The 18,921-nt window shown below is 53.6% G+C and overlaps 2 protein-coding genes across 4 annotated transcripts; both read left to right on the forward strand.

Moving 5' to 3' along the window:
* Positions 1-422: 422 nt before the first annotated feature.
* Positions 423-12,954, forward strand: Ankrd39 (ankyrin repeat domain 39). 3 transcript variants are annotated; one of them, XR_006846301.2, is made up of 5 exons: positions 423-577; positions 4,493-4,596; positions 5,525-5,728; positions 8,126-8,786; positions 12,816-12,954. XR_006846301.2 is itself a non-coding variant. In XM_046420059.2 (4 exons), the coding sequence occupies exons 1-4, from the start codon at positions 478-480 to the stop codon at positions 8,267-8,269; spliced, it is 552 nt and encodes a 183-aa protein (XP_046276015.1). In that variant the 5' UTR covers positions 423-477; the 3' UTR covers positions 8,270-9,650. The 3 variants fall into 3 exon arrangements, 1 of the variants encoding a protein (XP_046276015.1); XR_006846302.2 differs by having other exon boundaries at positions 8,126-8,628; positions 12,816-12,948; XM_046420059.2 differs by lacking the exon at positions 12,816-12,954 and having other exon boundaries at positions 8,126-9,650.
* On the forward strand, positions 11,301-17,024 carry Ankrd23 (ankyrin repeat domain 23). Its single transcript, XM_046420058.2, has 9 exons — positions 11,301-11,429; positions 12,816-12,962; positions 13,149-13,283; positions 14,266-14,391; positions 14,616-14,714; positions 14,800-14,898; positions 14,989-15,087; positions 15,210-15,308; positions 15,385-17,024. The coding sequence occupies exons 1-9, from the start codon at positions 11,403-11,405 to the stop codon at positions 15,478-15,480; spliced, it is 927 nt and encodes a 308-aa protein (XP_046276014.1). The 5' UTR covers positions 11,301-11,402; the 3' UTR covers positions 15,481-17,024.
* The last annotated feature ends 1,897 nt before the right edge of the window (positions 17,025-18,921 follow it).

The following is an 18,921-nucleotide window of genomic DNA, read 5'->3' on the forward strand; positions in this document are numbered from 1 at the left end:
AGCGCGCCCGATGACCGCTACTGTGGGGATCTGGGTGGGTCGAGAGCAGTAACGGAAAGAGCTGGCGAGGCCTCTAAAGGGCTGGGTTCTGGAGAACGTGACAAAAGCTGCTGGCGGGGGCCAGCCGCCTGGTCCCCATACCCTACAAGGCGCGGCAGCGCTGCCCGCCCTCCCCGCGGCGACCGGCACTCCCTTGGCGTCCAGCCCCGGACCCGAGACCGCCACTCCGCCGCCCACCGCTTAGCCTCGCGCGCCCTCGCGCGGCGGCGTCGGAACGCGGCCCGGCGCAGCAAGTCCCGCCCCGCCTCCGCATTGGTTCTTGAGCAAAGGCCTAGACACCGCATTGGTCAGCTCTGGAGAGGGACGGGACTCTGGAGACAGTCGCTGGCGCCGATTGGTCAGATTGGGGTGGCGGGGCAGGCACTGCGTCCGCCCTCCTGGCTCACTGAGGCCTGGCTGGCGACCAGCGAGGCTAGGATGGCGGCACCGCGGCCCTTCGCGGACTCACACTGCTGCTCACGTCCGGTGGCGGTGCCCGGCGTGCAGCAGACGCTGGAGGAGATGGACTTCGAGAGGGGTGAGGCGGCCGCGCGGCCCCAGAGTCCGCCGGCACGGATGTGGGGCAAAGGACCGAGCCGGGCGCTCCTGGGCCTGGTGCCAAAGGGCTGCAGGGCGACAGGCGCACAGCCCCCGCGCTGCTGGGAACTGCAGACCCCGACGCGGGCGCGTCCCTGGACACCTGGTCTTGCGTGGAGCCGGGGAGTCCGAGGCATTGGTTTCCATAACTTTCCCAAGTGGCATGGCAGGGCCTGGCTCCTCACCTGAGAGACACATTCGCTCAGGGGTTAGAGGTCCAGAGTCTTCTGCTGGGGTATCGTGCCCACCTGGAGGGCATGGAGCGTCAGGCCTGGGCCGCGCGGCGAGGGGATTTGGCCCTGCTGAGCCGGCGAGCGCGCCGTGCCGGCCGGTGTAAAGGCTCCTGCCGTGGCAAAGAGCGCGAGGCGGGTGGCCATGTCCCCACCTACCGGCCCCAGATGGTCCAGAGATCATGCTGCTAGTAAGGAAGGCTGGGAGCCGAGGTCCCTCTTCTGTTCAGAACCACTGTGCTGCGTTCTGTGTCACCTGGAAGAGGCAGGTTCTGCAGTCATAATAACGTTGTCGCCAGGTGGTGGCTGGGTGCTGCCGCCGCTCATGCATTCATACTTCCCCATTGCCATGCAGTGGCTCCTGCGCCTGCTGCATCCTCTCCACCTCTCCTGCCGCCACCCGTGCTCCTTCAGCGTTTTCTCCTCTCCACCCAGCAGCGGAGAAACTTTTTGAAAATACTCAACCAGAATATTGCAGTTCCCGTTGCAATAAATCCAGATTCCGTATAGTGGCCCATAGAGGTCTGGAGCTGATGTCGCCTTCTCCACTTCTCACACTCATCTCAGTTCCCATCCTTGCTTTCCTCCATTCTTGTTTTGGTTTCTCAAAGATGCAAGACCTTTTCCCATGAAGGTCATTGCACTTGCGGTCCCATCTCCTTAGAGTGACCTTCTCCAACATTTAGGCTATCTAGTACTTTGTTTTCATATGGCAGCTCCGTGTCACCTCCTCATAGAGGCTCTCCCAGAACACCCTATTCTAGGGTTCTCAAGAGGGGACAGTTCTACCTCCTGAGACATTTTTTGGTTGATACATGGAAGGGTGCTGTGTACATTCTCTGATGCCCACATCAGCTCCCCACCACAAGGAATGTTCCCCACCAGAAGGTCAGTGCTGCTTTTGAGAAAGAAAACTTGCACTGTCCAAGGCAGGGCCCTTCCCCTCTAGGTAGCTCTGAAACAAACACCTGTCACCTTGCTCTCCTCATAGCATTGTTGATACCTGACATCATTTTGCTTATTCATTTGTTTTCTATTTCCCACAATGATAAAATCTTTATCAATTTTGTTGTGTGAATTTTTCCCCCTTCAAATCGTATCTTTTCTCTGGGTTCATTTTTCTTCTTTCAGAAGTACTTTTTTTTTTTTTTTGTACTGGGGATTGAACCCAGGGGTGCTTAACTACTAAGCCACGTCCCCAGCCCTTTTTTAAAAAAATAAACATTTTTTTAGTGTAGTTGGACATAATACCTTTATTTTATTTATTTTTATGTGGTGCTGAAGATCTAACCCAGGGCCTCACACATGCTAGGCAAGTGCTCTACCGCTGAGCCACAACCCCAGCACCCCAGCCCTTTTTTTATAGTTTATTTAGAGACGGGGTCTTGCTCGGTCGCTTAGGGCCTGGTTAAGTTGCTGAGGCTGGCTTTGAATTTGCAATCCTCCTGTCTCAGCCTCCTGAGCTGCTGGGGTTACAGGTGTGTGCCACCATGCGTCGCCAAAAGTACATAGTTAATAGCTGCTTAATAGTTTTTTCAGGGAAGATGCTGTCTGTTCCTTCCCCTACATTTGTGATAGCTTAGTTATGCATAAAATTTGAGGTTGACAAGTTTGGTTTTTTCCCTTAGTCCTTTGGAAATATTATTATTTATCTGTTTGTATCTGCAACAGTTGTTAAGTCTGCTGTAAATCTGATTGTTGGTCTTTGATGCATGATGATCTTTTCTTTTTGATGACTTTTAAGTGTTCTCTGTATTTTTTTGTTTCTATTTTAATTATTTTAATTTTTATTTTTTGGTACTGGAGATTGAACCCAGGAGCACTCTACCACTGGGCTACATTTTCAGACCTTTTTGTTTATTTATTTACTTTGTGGTGCTGGGATTAGACTCAGGGCCTTGAGCATGCAAGGCAAGCCCTCTACCAACTGAGCTATATTCCCAGGCCCTTTTTATTTTTATGTGGAGACAGGGGCTTACTAAGTTGCTTAGGGCCTTACGAAGTTGCTGAGGCTGGCTTTGAACTCCCAGTCTTCCTGCCTCAGCCTCCTGAGTTATTGGGATTACAGGTATGTGCCACCACACTCAACTTAGATTATAACTTTTTAAAATTGGTGCATTGTAAATATACATAATAGTGGGATTCATATGCCACATTTGTATGTACACTAATTTGATAAATCTCTGTATATAATATTCTTTTTTAAAAAGTTTTTTTAGTTGTTGATGTACCTTTATTTTGTTCATTTATTTATACATGGTTCTGAGAATCAAACCCAGTGCCTCACACATGCTAGGCAAGTGCTCTACCCCTGAGCCCCAGCCCCAGCCCCATATATAATATTCTTAACTTGGGGAATAATGAAGATTTAGGTCCTGTAACTCCAAGTTGCATAGGTCAGGGTATCTGGTTTTGGGGGGGAGTTTCTTCTGCTTTTATTTCTTCATGCATCTATTCAAGTGATGCCTTTTCTCATTTCCTTTGTTTTGTTCGTGTATTACCTCGTCAGAGAGGCCATCCCTACCCACTGCATACAGCCCTTCCCTGTCTTCTTCAGAGCACTTAGCACAACCTGACTTACCAAGTATACAGAATACATGTATACAGGTACATACATGATTATATGTATAGTTTATGAACATAGGTGTATAGCAGATTATGCATACCTATATATAAGGTATATAAACATATATATACACATTATTTTCATCTTTCTCCTTTAATTAGAGTGTAATTACTCTGTAGTATCATGCATGCCTGTAATCTCATTGACTCCAGAGGCTGAGGCAGGAGGATTGCATGTTCCAGGCTAGCCTGGGCAATATAGTGAAGCCCTGTTTCAAAATTTCAAAAAGGGCTGGGGGTATAGCTCAGGGTAGAGCACCCCTGAGTTCAATCTCCACTACCACCATCAAAGAAAAAAGAAGAAAGAAAAGTTCCATAAAGCCAAACATTGTGTGTAGGGGGGATTAGGGTTATTTTGTCAGCTGACCCCTAGTGCCTACAACAGTACTAGGTACATAGTAAGTACAAGTTGAGCATCCCTTATCCCAAATACTCAGGACCAGAAGTGTTGCAGATTTGAGATTTTTTTTTTCTGATTTTGGAATATTTGCAAATATTTAAGATATTTTGGGAATGGGATCCAAGTCTAAACACAACATCCACTTATATTTCTTTCACATAAACTTTATTCACATAGCCCTGAAGGTAATTTTAAAAAAAAAAAATTTTATTCTTTTTAGCCTGAAGGTAATTTCATACAATATTCTTATTAGGCCTGTTTTCACTGCAAACCATTGTGAAATCATGTGTAGAATTTTCCATTTGTGATGTCCTGTCGGCACTCAAAAGTTTCAGGTTTCAACCAGGCACAATGATGTACACCTGTAACCTCAGAGACTCAAGAGCCTGAGGCAGGAAGATCACAAGTTTAAGGCCAGCCTCAGCAACTTAGCAAGACCCTAAGAAACTTAGCAAAATAAAAATAAAAGGGCTGGGGATGCGGCTGAGTGGTTAAGTGCCTCTGGGTTCAATCCCCAGTACAAAAAAAAAAAAAAAATAGTGGAAATGCTAAGAAATCCTGTCATGCTGCCCTGCTTAGTACCATGGCTGTCTTTCTGCAGGAATCTGGTCGGCAGCCCTGAATGGAGACCTGAACCGAGTGAAGCACTTCATCCAGAAGTCCACAGACCCCAGCCAGCCGGACTCTGCTGGCTATACTGCCCTGGTGAGCCTGAGGAGCACACAGGGTCAGAGGAGAGAGGAGGGGAGTGTGTTTACCTTGTATCTTCACTGCCCCAGTGTGGTTAAGTGTCCCTAGAGGCTAGCCTTCAGTGCTTCTAGGAGGGGGGGACCCTGCAGGAAGTGGCCCAAGGGAAGGAGGTGAGGTCATGGGGTGCACCTGCCTGCACCCACCCCCATGGTGTGCTGACTGCCACCAGCCCAAAAGCAGCAGGCCAGCCAACCAAGGTCTGCCACCTCCTCAGTTGAGCCAGAGTAAATCTTTTCATTGTCATTGTCATTATTATTACTGTTTTTGTGTTGCCAGGGGTCACACCCAGGGCCTCGCACATGCTAGGCCAAAGCTCTACGGTTAAGCTCCGCCCCAGGCCAAACTTCCCTTATTAAGCTGATTATCTTTGTCACAGTGATGTAAAGGTGACTGACATTTTATGTTCCCTGTATTTCAGCAAAGCTTCTTGTTTGTTTTTTTGGTACTGGGAATTGAACTTGGGGATGCTTAACTACTGAGCATATCTCCAGTTTTCTTTTTAAATTTTTTTTATTTTGAGACAGGGTCCTAAGTTGCTTAGGGCCTCACTAAATTGCTGAGGCTGGCCTCAAATGTGCAATCCTCCTGCCTCTGTCTCCCGAGTCACTAGGATTACAGGTGTGCACCACCACGCCTAGCTGCAAAGTTTCTTTTTTAAGCATCATATGAACCTGGATGTTTTAATTAGTATAAGAGCTTTACATCAGGTATTTCATTTTATTTTCATGACCGTCTTATGAGGTGGGAATGAAAACTGATGCTAGGATGCGCAGTAGCAGGTGTTCCCTAAGCTGGGCCCCCGTTGCTACAGAGCCTGTGTCTCCCCCACCACCCTGTCACCTGCCTGGGTCCTGCTCTCTAGCCACAGCCTCTGTCCTTGCAGCACTACGCCAGCCGCAATGGGCACTATGCTGTCTGTCAGTTCCTGCTGGAGAGCGGGGCCAAGTGCAATGCCCAGACCCACGGGGGCGCCACTGCACTGCACCGGGCCAGCTACTGCGGGCACACTGAGGTTGCCCGGCTGCTGCTCGCACACGGGTCCAACCCCCAGCTGGTGGACGACGATGGCATGACCAGTCTTCACAAGGTGCGTCCCTCTGCCACTTGTAGAACTCGCTTTTTCTTATTATAAAGGTTAACGACATGTTCACCATAGAAAACATGGGGAACAGGAAAGTGTAGAGGAGGAAATGAAGAGCACCTGAAGCCTCAGTGCGTGCCGACTCCCAAGGATCAGCTCGATTTCCCAGCCTTTTTCTTGTGCACACAACGGACATGAGCCGGGTGCTCAGCTCTCTGTCCTGTGGTGCCCTGAGGGGTGCTTTTCTGACACTCCCCCACTCCCTGCTTGGCAGCCCATTCCAGCTCACAGCCACGGTGGTTCCATTAAACTCCTTTGACCAGAAACGCCTGTTCTTGTGGGGAAGAGCCTAAAGCCAAGGGTCTGCCCCTGGTCTTCGGGTGCCCCCTCCAGGCACTTCTTGTGCGTCTTGCAGAGGGGTCTCAGCGAGAGGCCCGTGTATGTGAACCCATTCACCTCTTGTCTCCACCCTGGTTTTCCCACCAGAGCAGTGGTTTCCAAAGAGTCTCATCAAGCCCTGCCCTCTTTGCAGTCTCCAGAAGCTCTCTTCCCAAGTCCAGAGCCAAACTGCCAGGCTGGCCAGGGTCGCCTACCCCTGCCGCTTGTCCTGAGCTCTGCCTGCCTCGGCCCCTCTAATGGGCGCTGGCTGCCGTGGCCCAGGTGTTCTGCTGCCACACGCACAGGGTGCATCTCGGCAGAATGCTGCTGGGGCGTGCTTGGCTGTGTGCCCACAGCTGGCCGCCTTCAGCTGCAGCGCCTCCTCTTCCCTCGCCCACAGTGAGAACCTAGGGATAGGTATACAGAGACAGTGATGGACATACGTTTTAGTTTTGTTCGGTGTGTGGTTTTTTAAATGGACTTCGCAAACATTAGCACTTCATTTTTCGTAAAAAAAAGTTAGGTGGGACCCCTCACAGCTGCTCGCGGCCACCCAAATTGAGGCAGCAGAGCCCAGAGCCCTCAATCTGTGCTCTCCAAGGGGATCTGCAGACAGAGGTTTGGATTCAAATTTGGAATGGTGGTTGCTACTAGTATTAATTCTGATACCTCTCAAAAGCCCCTGTAGTCACCAGTGCAGTGGCACTCACCTGTAATCCCAACCACTCAGGAGGCTGAGGCGGGAGGATCACAAGTTCAAAGCCAGTCTCAGCTACTTCATGACGTCCTAAGCAACTCACTGTGACCCTGTCTATAAATAAAATACAAAAAGGACTGGGGTTGGGGCTTTAGCTCAGTGGCAGAGCACTTGCCTGACATGCGTCAGGCCCCGGGTTCCACCCCTAACACTGGGGTAGAGTGGGAAGAGCTCAAACTCTAAAGTCAGACCCACCTGGCTTAGGGTCCCAGGCTGCTCTGTGACCTTGGGCAAGTTACTTAGTTTATATTAGCTTATGTTTCTTCCTCTGTAAAGTGGGATTAACATGGTTCCTAAATGAGATCATTAATGTGAATCACTGACCTCTGTTATCTTTTGGAGGAGGTAGGTTAGATAGCGATGTTTAGAAGAGGGTTTTCTGTCTCAGAAAAGAAGGAGAAATGTGGACAGCCACTCTGAATGACCTTCTGTCCTGGAGCCGAGAGGCTTTGACCGTCACTACATCTCACAGTGATCTTCAGACGTGGTGTGTCGCCCCATGGATTAAGCTACCCTCAGCTGCTCCTTTGTGATATCACCCCTTTGCCCTGTTTGGGAAATGCCCTCTGTGTGTCCCTTCTCTTGCTCTGCCTTTGGATGAGGCCTTCCTAGATGTCAGTCAACCTGCCGACAGCAGACATCAGGAAGCTGGACTCAATCCCCTGAAACTGACCCCTTGCCTCATTTGAATGGCTTCTCCTCAATAAAAGGGGTCAGCGCTCTCTCTTTCTCTCTCTCTCTCTCTTTCTCTCTCTCTCTTTCTCTCTCTCTCTCTCTCTGCGGACCCTTAAGGTCAGAGGAGCCATTACAGGACCCCAAAGAAAAAGGTATCTCCTCTCTTGTGTGGTTATTTCGTGCAGCCCAGTTCCCCTGGAGTGACCCTGAGTGTTTTAGTTGTGAGGAACGCGACAGAGAAAGTGGGGCCTGGGCCCGTTTCCCTGCTCATTTCCGTTCCCGGTTAGGGCTGTGTCCATGTTCTCTGCCCAGGCTCCCAGCGCCTGGCTGGAGATGCCTGCAGGTTCAAGGTTCTGTTCTTGTTCTTAATGAGCAAGTCTGTCCAAACAAGAGTGGCCTTGGCAAAGGAAGCAAGAAGAATAACAGGCTGGGCACACCACCGGGCACATGCAGGTCCTTGGGTAGTGGGAATTAGGGACCTCTGCAGCCAGCAGCGTCTCCATTTCCAGGCCTTGTAGGAGTGAGAGGAACACTCCTGGACGTGGAGCCAGGCATAGGCCCAAGGAGCCCTTCTGAAACCCCTGTCTCCACAGGCAGCCGAGAAGGGGCACATGGACATTTGCTGCCTGCTGCTGCAGCACAGCCCCGCTCTGAAGGCTGTGCGAGACCAGAAGGCACGGCTGGCCTGCGACCTGCTGCCCTGCAACAGCGACCTGCGTGGCCTGCTGGCCAGCTGAGGCCCCCCTGCATCAGGTCGCCCTTGGAGGGACACCGACAGCTGTCCAGGCCCCTGCCTTGCCCAGCACCCACGCTGCAGGCAGGAAGCTGTGGCTGAGACCCCGAGAGCCCGCGTGGCAGGGGGAGGTGTGGCTAGAAGTGTGGACGCCTGGACAGAGGAGCATATTCTACATTGTTGTCACGTGAACGGCCACTCATCTGGAAACAAACAAACTCGTATCCTTACCTCATTCAAAGTGAATTCCAAGAATGAAAGACCTTCATATAAAAACAAAACTAGCTGGGGCTTGCTCGCCTGTGACCTCAACAACTCAGGGGGCTGGGACAGGACAACTTGGAGGGCAGCCTCAGCAACTTGGTAAGACCCTGTTTCAAAAATGAAACCCCCAAACCAGGTGAATACTAGAGGAAAACCTGACGAGGTGATGGAGCCACTGGGGATCTTGATGAGAGAGCCGCTGAGGGATCTTGGCACAGCCACGTTACCTGTATGGCTCCAGTTTCCAGGGCTGTGAGGTGAGGATCAGAGGAGAGCGTCCTCAGGGTGGCTCTGGGGACTGAGCAGGTGAATCTGGGGGACGCATCTGAGGGCCTGGCACACTGCCCACAGCTTACAAGAGTGCCCAGTTCGAAAGCTTTGTCCACACTGGCTTTTATAAAACAATTTCACTAACCCTGGTAATCCAGGGGGTAGGAAGGTTCCTTGGCTCTGTTTTGTTTTGCATTGCTAATTACTGGTGAGACTTGCACACCTGTCTCTGAACTGCCTGCCTGTGCCCATTAAAATTTTTTTTTTTTTGGTGGGGGTTTTGGATTGAACTCAGGGGTGCTTTACCCTGAGCTACACCCCCAGCCCTTTTTTACTTTGAGATAGGGTCTCGCTAAGTTGCTTGGGGCCTCACTAATTTGCTGAAGCTGGCCTTGAACTTGTGACCCTCCTGCCTCAGCCTCCTGGGTCTTTGGGATTATAGGCAAGCATCACCACAACCAGCTATTTTTTTTTTCTTTATATTTGTAGGAGTTGTTTATATTCTGGTATTGATACTGTTTTGCATATATGCCTTTTTTTGGGGGGGGTCCCGGGATTGAACTCAAGGGCACTCAACTAACTGAGCCAGCCTATTTTGTATTTTATTTAGACAGGTCTCGCTTAGTGCCTCACCGTTGCTGAGGCTGGCTTTGAACTCACAGTCTTCCTGGCTCAGCCTCCTGAGCCACAAGGATTACAAGCGTACGCCACTGCACCCGGCTTACATTAATTTTTTATTTTCTTTCATATTGTCACTTGTCTTTGTTGGTATCTGTTCATAGGAATTGGTACAGTCACTGTGGATGGCAATTTGGCAAAATCTATTTAAATAAAATGAGCAGGGCCAGTAATCTGATTTCTCTGTGCCTACCTAGAGAGATTCCTCCATGGTTAAAAGATGTCTTTCGGTCTAGGGTTGTGGCTTAGTGATAAGAGCGCTCGCCTCGCATGTGCAAGGCCCTGGGTTTGATCCTCAGCACCACATAAAATAAATAAAAGTTAAAAAAAAAAAAATGTCTGTCTACAGAGGCCTTTTCAGAGAGCCGTGGCACTGGCCTGCACATGCAAGGCCCTGGGGTTGGTCCCAGCACTGCAGAGAAAACACAACAGCAGCAGCAAGCAGCAGCAAACAGCAGCGGGGCATGAGAACCTGGGTGTTCAGGAGAAAGGGTGCTACCCAGGGTGCCCATGGGGCAGGGGCATGTTCATGGAGTGCAGCGTGTGCTGGTGTGTCCACGGCACAGAGTCTTTAGGAACAGGACACGAGACACAGAGGAAGGCAGAGGCGTGCATTGAGCCAGCACCATGGCTTCCCTGGGCCACTGAGGCAGGAGGGGCTCATCGGGGAGACTTGGGCTTTACGTTTGGATTTTCTGTACAGAAGAATTTGTTTAAAGTTAGTGCTGGGGATCTTGATGACAGAGCCGTTAGATTCAGGGGGTGGACTGGCTTTCTGCTGAGGACTTCAGGTGAATCCTGTTGGCTCGGACACCCTGTCCCCTGCTGTCGCAGGAGGTGGAGGCCGAGTGGACAGCAAAGGGCACAGCTGGGCATCTGACTTCCTGCCTGCCCTGGCTCTGCCCTGGGAAGCCCTTCCCTCTCAGACCCTGGAGAGTTTGTCGAAAGAAGACACCCCCAGGCCTCAGAATCGGGTCCTTTAGAAGCTCTGGGTTTCCCCAGTTCCCCCAAGGCCTTTGCAGCCTTGGGACCACGGGGCCTCCTCGGCCACAGCTCCCCCTTCCTGTTTTGGTCACCTCTGATGGTGTGGCTCTGATTCTGGAGCCTTATTTACCAGCTATCTGGTTTCCTTTCAAAGGTCAAAGCAGAGTTCAGCGCAGCTGGGCAAAGGGCACACGTGGCTTCTGAAGGAGATTTAGGACATTTGACGTGGCAGCGGGGTCTCAGGGTCACCCGCTAACTAGAATCTGCAGCTTCAGTCCCTCGTGCCTGTGGAGGGGCACGCCATGTCCCGAGAGTGTCTGGTGGGTCCTGCCTGGGGGCATGGAGGACTTCTACAGGGCAGTGGACCGATGACCGCCTCTTGGTGATGGGGCTGTCAACTGAGGTGAGGGAGGGGCGGAGAAGGAAGGGTGGCCTTGAGACTGGCGCACTGGGCCATCGCATGAGACCTGGGTCCCTCTTGGAGAGGCCACGGGGATTCCTGCGGCAGTAGGTCAGCCTCTGCTCCTGTCCCTCCCGAGGTTTCGGGAGGACTCTGGCCTTGTGCGGGGGCAGCTGGGCTGGTGCCCAGGCAGCCAGACACAACAGGAGGCTGGGGCTGGGCCCCTCACAAGTGGGCTCTGGACCAGAAGAGTGGGGAACGTCCCCCGGCTCTGGGCTGGGGCCCGGGCTCCCTGGGACGTGGGTGTGGCAGGTGCAGGGCAGTGGCTGTCTAGGAGGTGGCCGACTCAGCTCCTGGCTGCACCTTTTCTTGCCCTCTGTGGGCCACAGTCCCAGGCTGGTATTTTGGTGAGTGTGACAGCCCTCTAGAGTCATCTGGTCCTGGCACAAGCCTGTCCTCCCCACCCCCAGGCCTCGGCTCTCTTATAAAAGGGCTGAGCCACGCGCTCCCCTCACTGGGGGTGTGGAGAGCAGGGGGGACCATGGACTTCGTCAGCATTCAGCAGTTGGTGAGGATGCGGTGGGGTGGGAGGCAGACTGTCCCAGCAGAATGGCACCTGCTGGCTGGAGGGTGGCCACTCTTGCCATGGTCTGAGGGTCGGGGAGGACAAGGAGGCCCGGGTTCTCTCCTGGTCTCTGCCTGGTTCTCATGGGAGGTGCGAGGGGCTTCAGGGCAGGACAGGGAGACAGCGGGCAAGGGTTGGGCGACGGTGGACATGAAAACCCTTGAGCTTGCTGACGTTTGTTCTCTTGCTTTTTGTTTGTTGGGGGTTTTTGTTGGTTGGTTGGTTTGATGGTTTGGTCCTGGGATTGAACCTGAGCAATTTACCACTGAGCTACATCCTCAGCCCTTTTCTTCTTAGAGACAGGGTCTTGCTAAGTTGCCCAAACTGGCCTCAAACTTTGTGACCCTCCTGCCTCATCCTCCTGAGTCTTTTTGGTGTTTTGTGACGCCTCGCAGTCTAGGCAAGCACCTAGACAGAGCTGCACCCCAGCCTGAGTTTAGTGAGTTTGCCCTGAACTGGGTGGCAGAACAGGAAGTGCCAGGTGACTGCAGAAGACACAGGGGTAGCGAGGCGTTCCTTTAGTACAAGCACCATGATGGCCTTTGCTCTGGAAATGTCCAGAGGGTATGGGGGAGGGGGTGCTGTGTGAGCTCTGGACATGACACTTCAGGATGTCAGTTTTAGAGGGTGTGAGGCCCAGAATGGTCTGCTGTCCAGCAGGCCCGTGGTTGGCCAGTGGCCCCCGCCTGCATAGCCCCTGCCAGGAGGGGCCTGGAGGGCCCAGGGAAGGTTGCATTGGCAGGTGCCGCAGAAGGGCATGTGTTTGTGCTGCCTGGAAGCCCTGAGCTGCTGTCCTGTCACCCTGCCCTTCTCCCCACCCCACGCTCCTCAGCGCAGCCCAGTTCCCAGCAGCTCGGGTCACCTCCGTGCCCTTGGGAAGTGCTGGTCTGAGCCCCTTTCACTGAGGTAGAAACAGCTTCACCAAAGGCAGAGAGCTGAGCCCAGGGGTTTAGAATTTTGGGGTCAGGTGACAGTGTAGCACAAGCTGGTAGGAATCTAGGGACAATAGCCCAAGAGGGAAGCTAAGGTGTCATCTGCCCCGGGCTCCTGGACACGGCCCAGCACTATAAATAGAGGTGGCCACATGCCCCCAAACCCTGCAGGCTTCTGAGCAGGGCAGAGGAGGCAGCAGCCAGTTGGGCCACAGTGGGTGTGGACCACCACAGGGGTCAGAGTTTGCCGTGCTCCAGAGCACCAGGGAGCTTCGGGAAGGGAGGGTCAGGCTGACTCCCAGCTTGGCTGGTCAGGGTCTCCCTGGTCCTGCACCAGGCTTCCTGTGGGTTCCTCCCTCGGGTTTCCCGGGCTGCTCACCCACATCCTTTCCTGCAGGTGAGCGGAGAGAGGGTCGAAGGGAAAACGTTGGGATTTGGGCCTGAAGTTCCTGATCCTGGAGGCTGGCCTACTGACTGGAGGCTGGGACTCCAAGAGGCCGTGGCCTGGGAGAAGCTAAAATTGGAAGAAGAGAAGAAGAGGAAAGTAAGTGCTGTTGTGGGGAGGCCAGTCCAGGCTGGGCAGTGGGGCAGCGAGGGCCTGGGGGCCAGGCTGGTGCTGTGTCTCTGGGCAGAGCAGCCCAGGAGCACACCAACCAAGAGGCTGCCCCAGGGCCCCAGCCACAGGCTGATGGCTGGCCTGGCCTCGCCTTCTGCCCACTTCCCACCCCAGCTGGAAAGATTCAACAGCTCCAGACTGAACCTGGAGACCGTGGCTGACTTGGAAAACTTAGTTCAAAGACGGAAAGAAAAGCGACTGAGACTGAGACGCAGAGTCCCCCCCAGGGAACCTGAGCCCGTGGCTAAGGTGAGAAGTCGGGGCTGGGAGGCCGCACGGGCCCAGGGCTCAGGTCCAGAAGCGAAGGCCCCTGTCCCTGGGTGGGGGGTGCTTGGGGAAGAGTAGTACTGGGGCCACCAGGAGCCACGTGGACTCCACACTGGAGCCGTGTTGGCTTTCTAGGGCGACTGGGGACTCAAGCCACAGAACTCAAGTCGCTTCCTCTGCAGGCTCTGCTCCAGCTCCGGCTGTGGCTCTCCGGCACTCCCTGGCCTGCACACGCAACATCCCTTCCTCAGGTGGTTTCCTCCTGGGGTCCAAACGTCCCTTGTTAAAGGGACACCAATAGCTGGGCACAGTGGCATATCCTTATAATCCCAGTGACTCAGGAGGTTGAGGCAGAATTGTGAGTTCAAAGCCAGCCTGAGCAACTCAGTGAGACCTTGTCTCAAAATAAGAAAACAGCTGAGGATGTGTCTCAGTGAGGATATGGCACCCCTGGGACCAATAAATAAACAAAGATGGACACCAGCCATACTGGAACAGGGCTACCCTTCACACGAGTCACACTGGAAAGGGCCTCATCTTAGCTAGTTATATCTGCAAGGATCCTATTTCCAATAAAGTCACATTTCAAGGTACAGGGGTTAGGACTTCAGTCCCCCCGTCCCCGCCCAGTGCTGGGGCTGGCAGCCAGGGCCTCATGTGTGCTAGGCAAGCTCTCTGCCACTGAGCTTATCACCAGCGCTTTCTTTCCTTAGAGACAGGATCTTGCTAAGATGCCAGATTGGCTTCAAGCCTGTGACCCTCCTGCCCCAGCCCGAGTAGCTGGGATCGTAGCATGTGCCACCGTGCCTGCAACATGTGAATTTCAGGGGGAGACTGAAGAGAACTACTTGCACAGGGCAATGGTGTACTGGTCCTCAGCTGTCCTGGAATCATTGGTGACACTGTGGTCACGGGTGCCTACGGGTCTGGGGAGTGACTTGGTCTTGTCCTTCCCCTCACCCAGTCGCAGCCCCAGGCCCAGCTGGAGCCTGTGGACCTGGAGATGTTCCTGAAGGCAGCTGCTGAGAACCAGGAAGCCCTGATTGACAAGTTCCTGACCGATGGAGGGGATCCCAATGCCCACGACAAGGTGTGCAGTGGGCGAGGGCTTGTGGCACCTGTCCAAGCAGGAGTGTCACACTGTGGTCCCAGCCCTGGCCTGGGCTTGTCTTCGGGGCGTGAACCAGTGGCGTCCTGAGCTGGGAGGGAGAAGCCCTTGCTGATGGCAGGATGGGCGAGTGTTTGGGGACCTCCTCTGAGCAACAGGTGGGTGCTCTGGGTGGCTGCACCCTCCTAACCCCATCTCTGCCCCAGCTGCACCGCACAGCCTTGCACTGGGCCTCTCTGAAGGGTCACCTCCAGCTGGTGAGCAAGCTGCTGGCGGCCGGTGCCACCGTGGATGCTCGGGACTTGGTGAGTCCCGGGAGGCTGCTCCTCACTGCCAATGCTCTGCGCAGCGTCCCCGCAGGTCTGAGGGCTTCGGGGCTCTGTGTTACAGCTGGACAGGACTCCTGTGTTCTGGGCCTGCCGAGGAGGACACCTGGACATCCTCAAACTGCTGCTTAACCAGGGCGCCCGGGTCAATGCACGGGACAAGGTGAGGGAGCAAGGGCCTGCTCTGGGTGGTCTGTTAGAGAAGCTAGGAGGCCACCAGGCTAGACGTGGCACTGAGCCCCTCTCCTCCTAGATCTGGAGCACCCCCCTCCACGTGGCCGTGCGCACGGGCCACTCCAACTGCCTGGAGCACCTCATCGAGTGTGGAGCCCTCGTTGACGCCCAGGACAAGGTAGGCACAGCGGCTGGGCAGCCTGCAGCAGACCAGGGGCACTGTCCCCTGGGTCACAGCCCCTGCCACCCTGCTGAGGGCCCTCGGGTGAGGGCACGAGTGGGACCTCCGTCTCCCCACAGGAAGGGGACACAGCGCTCCACGAGGCTGTGCGGCACGGCCACTACAAGGCCATGAAACTGCTGTTGCTCTATGGGGCCAAGCTGGCCGTGCAGAACGCGGTGAGTCCCCATGGGGTGGCGGCCTGCGCCCGGGGCTGGGGGAAAGGGAGGACTGACCTGGTGTCCTTGCCCCTAGGCCTCCCTGACACCAGTGCAACTGGCACGAGACTGGCAAAAGGGCATCCGGGAAGCGCTGCAGGCCCATGTGGGGCATCCCCGCACCCGGTGCTGAGGCCCCGGACCTGCGGCTCCCTCACAGCCACCATTCCGTTCCCCTCTCCCTGCATCTGTGCTCTGTGGGCCTCGCCTTCAGTGGCGACCCCCCTCAGGGCTCTGCTTCCTGTCAGAGCTGAGGGGCAGTCAGAGCCCTATAGGCGGAGAGACCCTGGCTTGTGGCTGGGTTGCCACATCCCCCACTAGGGCTGGGCCTGGGAAGGACTGAGGCAGAGGACCACAGACAGCTGCGAGCTGCAGTCCAGGCGAGGGCAGGAGGGCAGTGGAGCCCAGGGTGGGGCGGAAGCCGACGGGCCCTGGCCCAGCTACCAGGACTGGGCGTCAGGCCTCCTTAGTGTCCGTCCACTGTCCCCAGAGCAGGAGCCTGGCCTTCGCCTTCCACCAGGGCCAGTCTCCTGCAGGTGGTGATTCAGATGTGGCCAGCAGCTGCACCCAGGACACAGGAGAGGCCACCGAGCCAGCCGGGCAGGCGTCCGGCATTGGTGCAGCTGCCAGCTGCCCTTGGCGGGGTCTCCCAGGGCCTGGTTCCTATCAGCAGCAACCCTGGTAGGGTCTGCAGTGGCTCTAGGCACCTCAGGTCTTCAGGACTCTGGAGGCGGGTTCTGGTGGTTTGCAGGGCCCCTAAGCAGGGCGACGCCCCACAGAGCAGACGCCTGCACCCGCCCGGTTGCTCAGAAGCCGAAAGCTGAGGTGCTGGAGCCACAGTCCTGGGGGACCCGTGCCCTCCGCCTCAGGGCCCCCTGGGGCCTGCCTGAGCAGCGTTGGCGGCTGACCGGTGGCCCTCCGCATGGGCCTGAGAGCCTGGGCGCTGGGGCTTGCTTGTGGCCCACCCAGCTCTTGGGGCGGTGGCCCGCAACCCTCATGCCAGAGGCTCTCTTGCCCCCAGTCCTAGAGAGGCCAGACCAGGCCTGCAGCCGCATCCACCCTGCTCATCCCCACAGCGGTGCATGCTGAGGAGCCCTGCGCTCTTCCATGGGGACATGCCAGCCGCTGCATCCCCACCTGCCAGCTGGTGGCCACGAGGGCCCCTTCCCCCAAGCTCCCAGGGCTCTTCCCTCTGGCAGTGCATGTTTCCAAGTTCCCCAGGGTGGGCCTGAGCGCTGGCAGGGCTGGCTCCTTAATGCCAGAAAGCGGGTCCTAAAGAGCCCTACCCTCAACTGGGAACCACAGGCTGAGGGAAGGGCTGGGACAATGCCTGGCCTCCTCATGGTCCTGGGTTGACCTCACAGGGCAGACATTCATTCTGCAGCAGTTATTTTGACTTTAACTTTGGTGGCCTTCTCAGGCCAAGAACACGACTACGATACTTGTGAAAGGCTGACTAGAGCCCCCCGGGGCCACACCATTCCACGGGCAGCTCCTGCCCCGTGGTGACAGCCAGCGCACGCCCAGATGCTGGTGCTGTGGGCAGATCAGGCGCTGTAGACCATGGCAATGACAACTCCTCATCTAGAAAATGAGGAGACTAAGTGACAGACAAAAATGACTTTTTATACAGATCAGTATTTTTTTGTTCATTAAATTGGTTGATGACCTACCGTAGCCTACTTGTCTTTTTTGGGCACCAGTTTGCTGCTAAGGTTTGTCAACCTTAGCAGCAAACTCAAGCCTTTTAACAATGCAGGCCTGACACTGAGACAGGCCACCAGGTGCAGAATGGACTTTGTGTGGGGTCTTGCTGTCAGAGCATCTCAGCTCATTGATGGACCGGATCAAAGAGCAGTGGTTCTCAGCCTCAGCTGCTTATTAGAAATCACCAGGGGAGGCTTTAAAAGATCATTAGGTCAGAAACCCTGCATATCAGTAGACGACTCACCTGTGTGCACACACTGGAAATCCCCAGGAGTCTACCTAACCAGATATACCCACCTAGAAGATGAGGGAGTACATCAAAATCTGAGGATACATCAGAAAATCACAAACCCCTATTTCTGCATAACAGCAATGAACATATGAATACAAATTAAAAATAGTACCACTGTTTAGAAAAATTAAATACTTGGGTTTAAAACTAACAAAACATGCAGGGAAAGATGCTGAAATCTCCAAAACAGAAGTTAAATAAATGGAAAAATATACCATGTTCATGGACCAAAAGATACAACACAGTCAAGACGTCAGTTCTCCCTAAGTTGACGTACAGGTTTATCTTGGCAATATTTTTAGATGTAAACAAGGTTATTCTCAAATTCTTAAGAAAAATGTATAACCAGAACAATTTGAAAAAGAACAAAGTGGGAGGAACAACTAATCTACTGATTTTAAGACTCACTACATAGGGGCTGGGGCTCAATGGCAGAGCACTCGCCTAGCATGTGTGAGGCACTGGGCTCAATTTTCAGCACCACATATCAATCAGCTAATTAAAGATACACTGAGAACTAAAAAATATTTTAAAAAACAAGGGACACACATGGTATTGGCAGAGGGACAGGTACATAGGGGCTAGGTAGATGCTTTTTCAACAAAGGGTACCAGAACAATTGGACATCTATAGGCTTAAAAAAAAAAAAAGAGCCTTGACCTCAGTCTATATGAAAATTAATTCAAAATGGATCACATTTATGGAAAAAAAAAAAAAAACAGACGATTTCTGGGGCCTCAGACTAGGTGAAGAATTTTTGACACTAAAAGCACAATGCATAAAAAGAAAAAAGTGACTTCCTCAAAATTAAAACCATTTGTTCTGAATAAGTCTCTGCTGAGAGGATGAAAATCTAAGCTACGTGTGTCAGCTTTTTGTTTCCATAACAACCTGAAATAATCCACTTCAGGAAGAAAGGCGGACTTGAGCTCAGGGTTTCAGAGGGCTCAGCCCATGGTCACCTGGCCCTGCCGCCTAGTTTTCTCTCTATGGGCCTGTGCATCATGACAGAGTACTCAGCAGAGTGATGTGCACATGAAAGGGACAGGAAAAGCCTTCGTCCCAGTGTCCCCATCAAGGACGCACTCCCCAGTGACCTACCTTCTTCCCACCAGTTCCTACTCCTGCAGGGTCCACACCTCCCAGGAGCCACTGCAAGCTGAGGACTGAGCCCCTAACATGTGGCCCTGACATTCCAGATCCAAACAATAGCAGTAGAGACTGGGATAAAGTACTTGCAAACCAAAAACCCCACAAAAGACTTTAGCACTTAGAATATATGAGGAACTCTCAGAACAAAAAACAGCCCAATTAGAAAGTGGGCCAAGGACAGAGATGTGACCGAAAATACATGAAAAAATGTCCACTACTAGCCATCCGGAAAAAGGGATGAAAGCCACCAGTTCTGCTCACACCCAGAAGAGTCAGAGGGAACAGCAGCACCACCCAGTGGCGGAGAGGGTTTCTGTTCTGAAGTGCCTGAAGTTGGTTGCTAACTAAACACAGCAGGGCGCAGTGGCGCTTGCCTGTCATCCCAGAGACTTGGGAGGCTGAGACAGGAGGATCACAAGTCCA

The sequence above is a fragment of the Marmota monax genome, unplaced genomic scaffold (assembly GCF_021218885.2).
Source record: "Marmota monax isolate L192 unplaced genomic scaffold, Marmota_monax_Labrador192_F-V1.1 WCK01_AAM20220418_F8-fsc00178, whole genome shotgun sequence".
NCBI lineage: Eukaryota > Metazoa > Chordata > Mammalia > Rodentia > Sciuridae > Marmota > Marmota monax.

Bases quoted from the DNA above. Each gene is read 5' to 3' on its own strand.
- Ankrd39 (XM_046420059.2), top strand. From the start codon at position 478: ATGGCGGCACCGCGGCCCTTCGCGGACTCACACTGCTGCTCACGTCCG. The intron at 578-4,492 runs GTGAGGCGGCCG...GTCTTTCTGCAG, and splicing joins GGAGATGGACTTCGAGAGGG to GAATCTGGTCGGCAGCCCTG. The intron at 4,597-5,524 runs GTGAGCCTGAGG...CTGTCCTTGCAG, and splicing joins CTGCTGGCTATACTGCCCTG to CACTACGCCAGCCGCAATGG.
- Ankrd23 (XM_046420058.2), top strand. From the start codon at position 11,403: ATGGACTTCGTCAGCATTCAGCAGTTG. The intron at 14,715-14,799 runs GTGAGTCCCGGG...TCTGTGTTACAG, and splicing joins CCGTGGATGCTCGGGACTTG to CTGGACAGGACTCCTGTGTT. The intron at 14,899-14,988 runs GTGAGGGAGCAA...CTCTCCTCCTAG, and splicing joins GGGTCAATGCACGGGACAAG to ATCTGGAGCACCCCCCTCCA.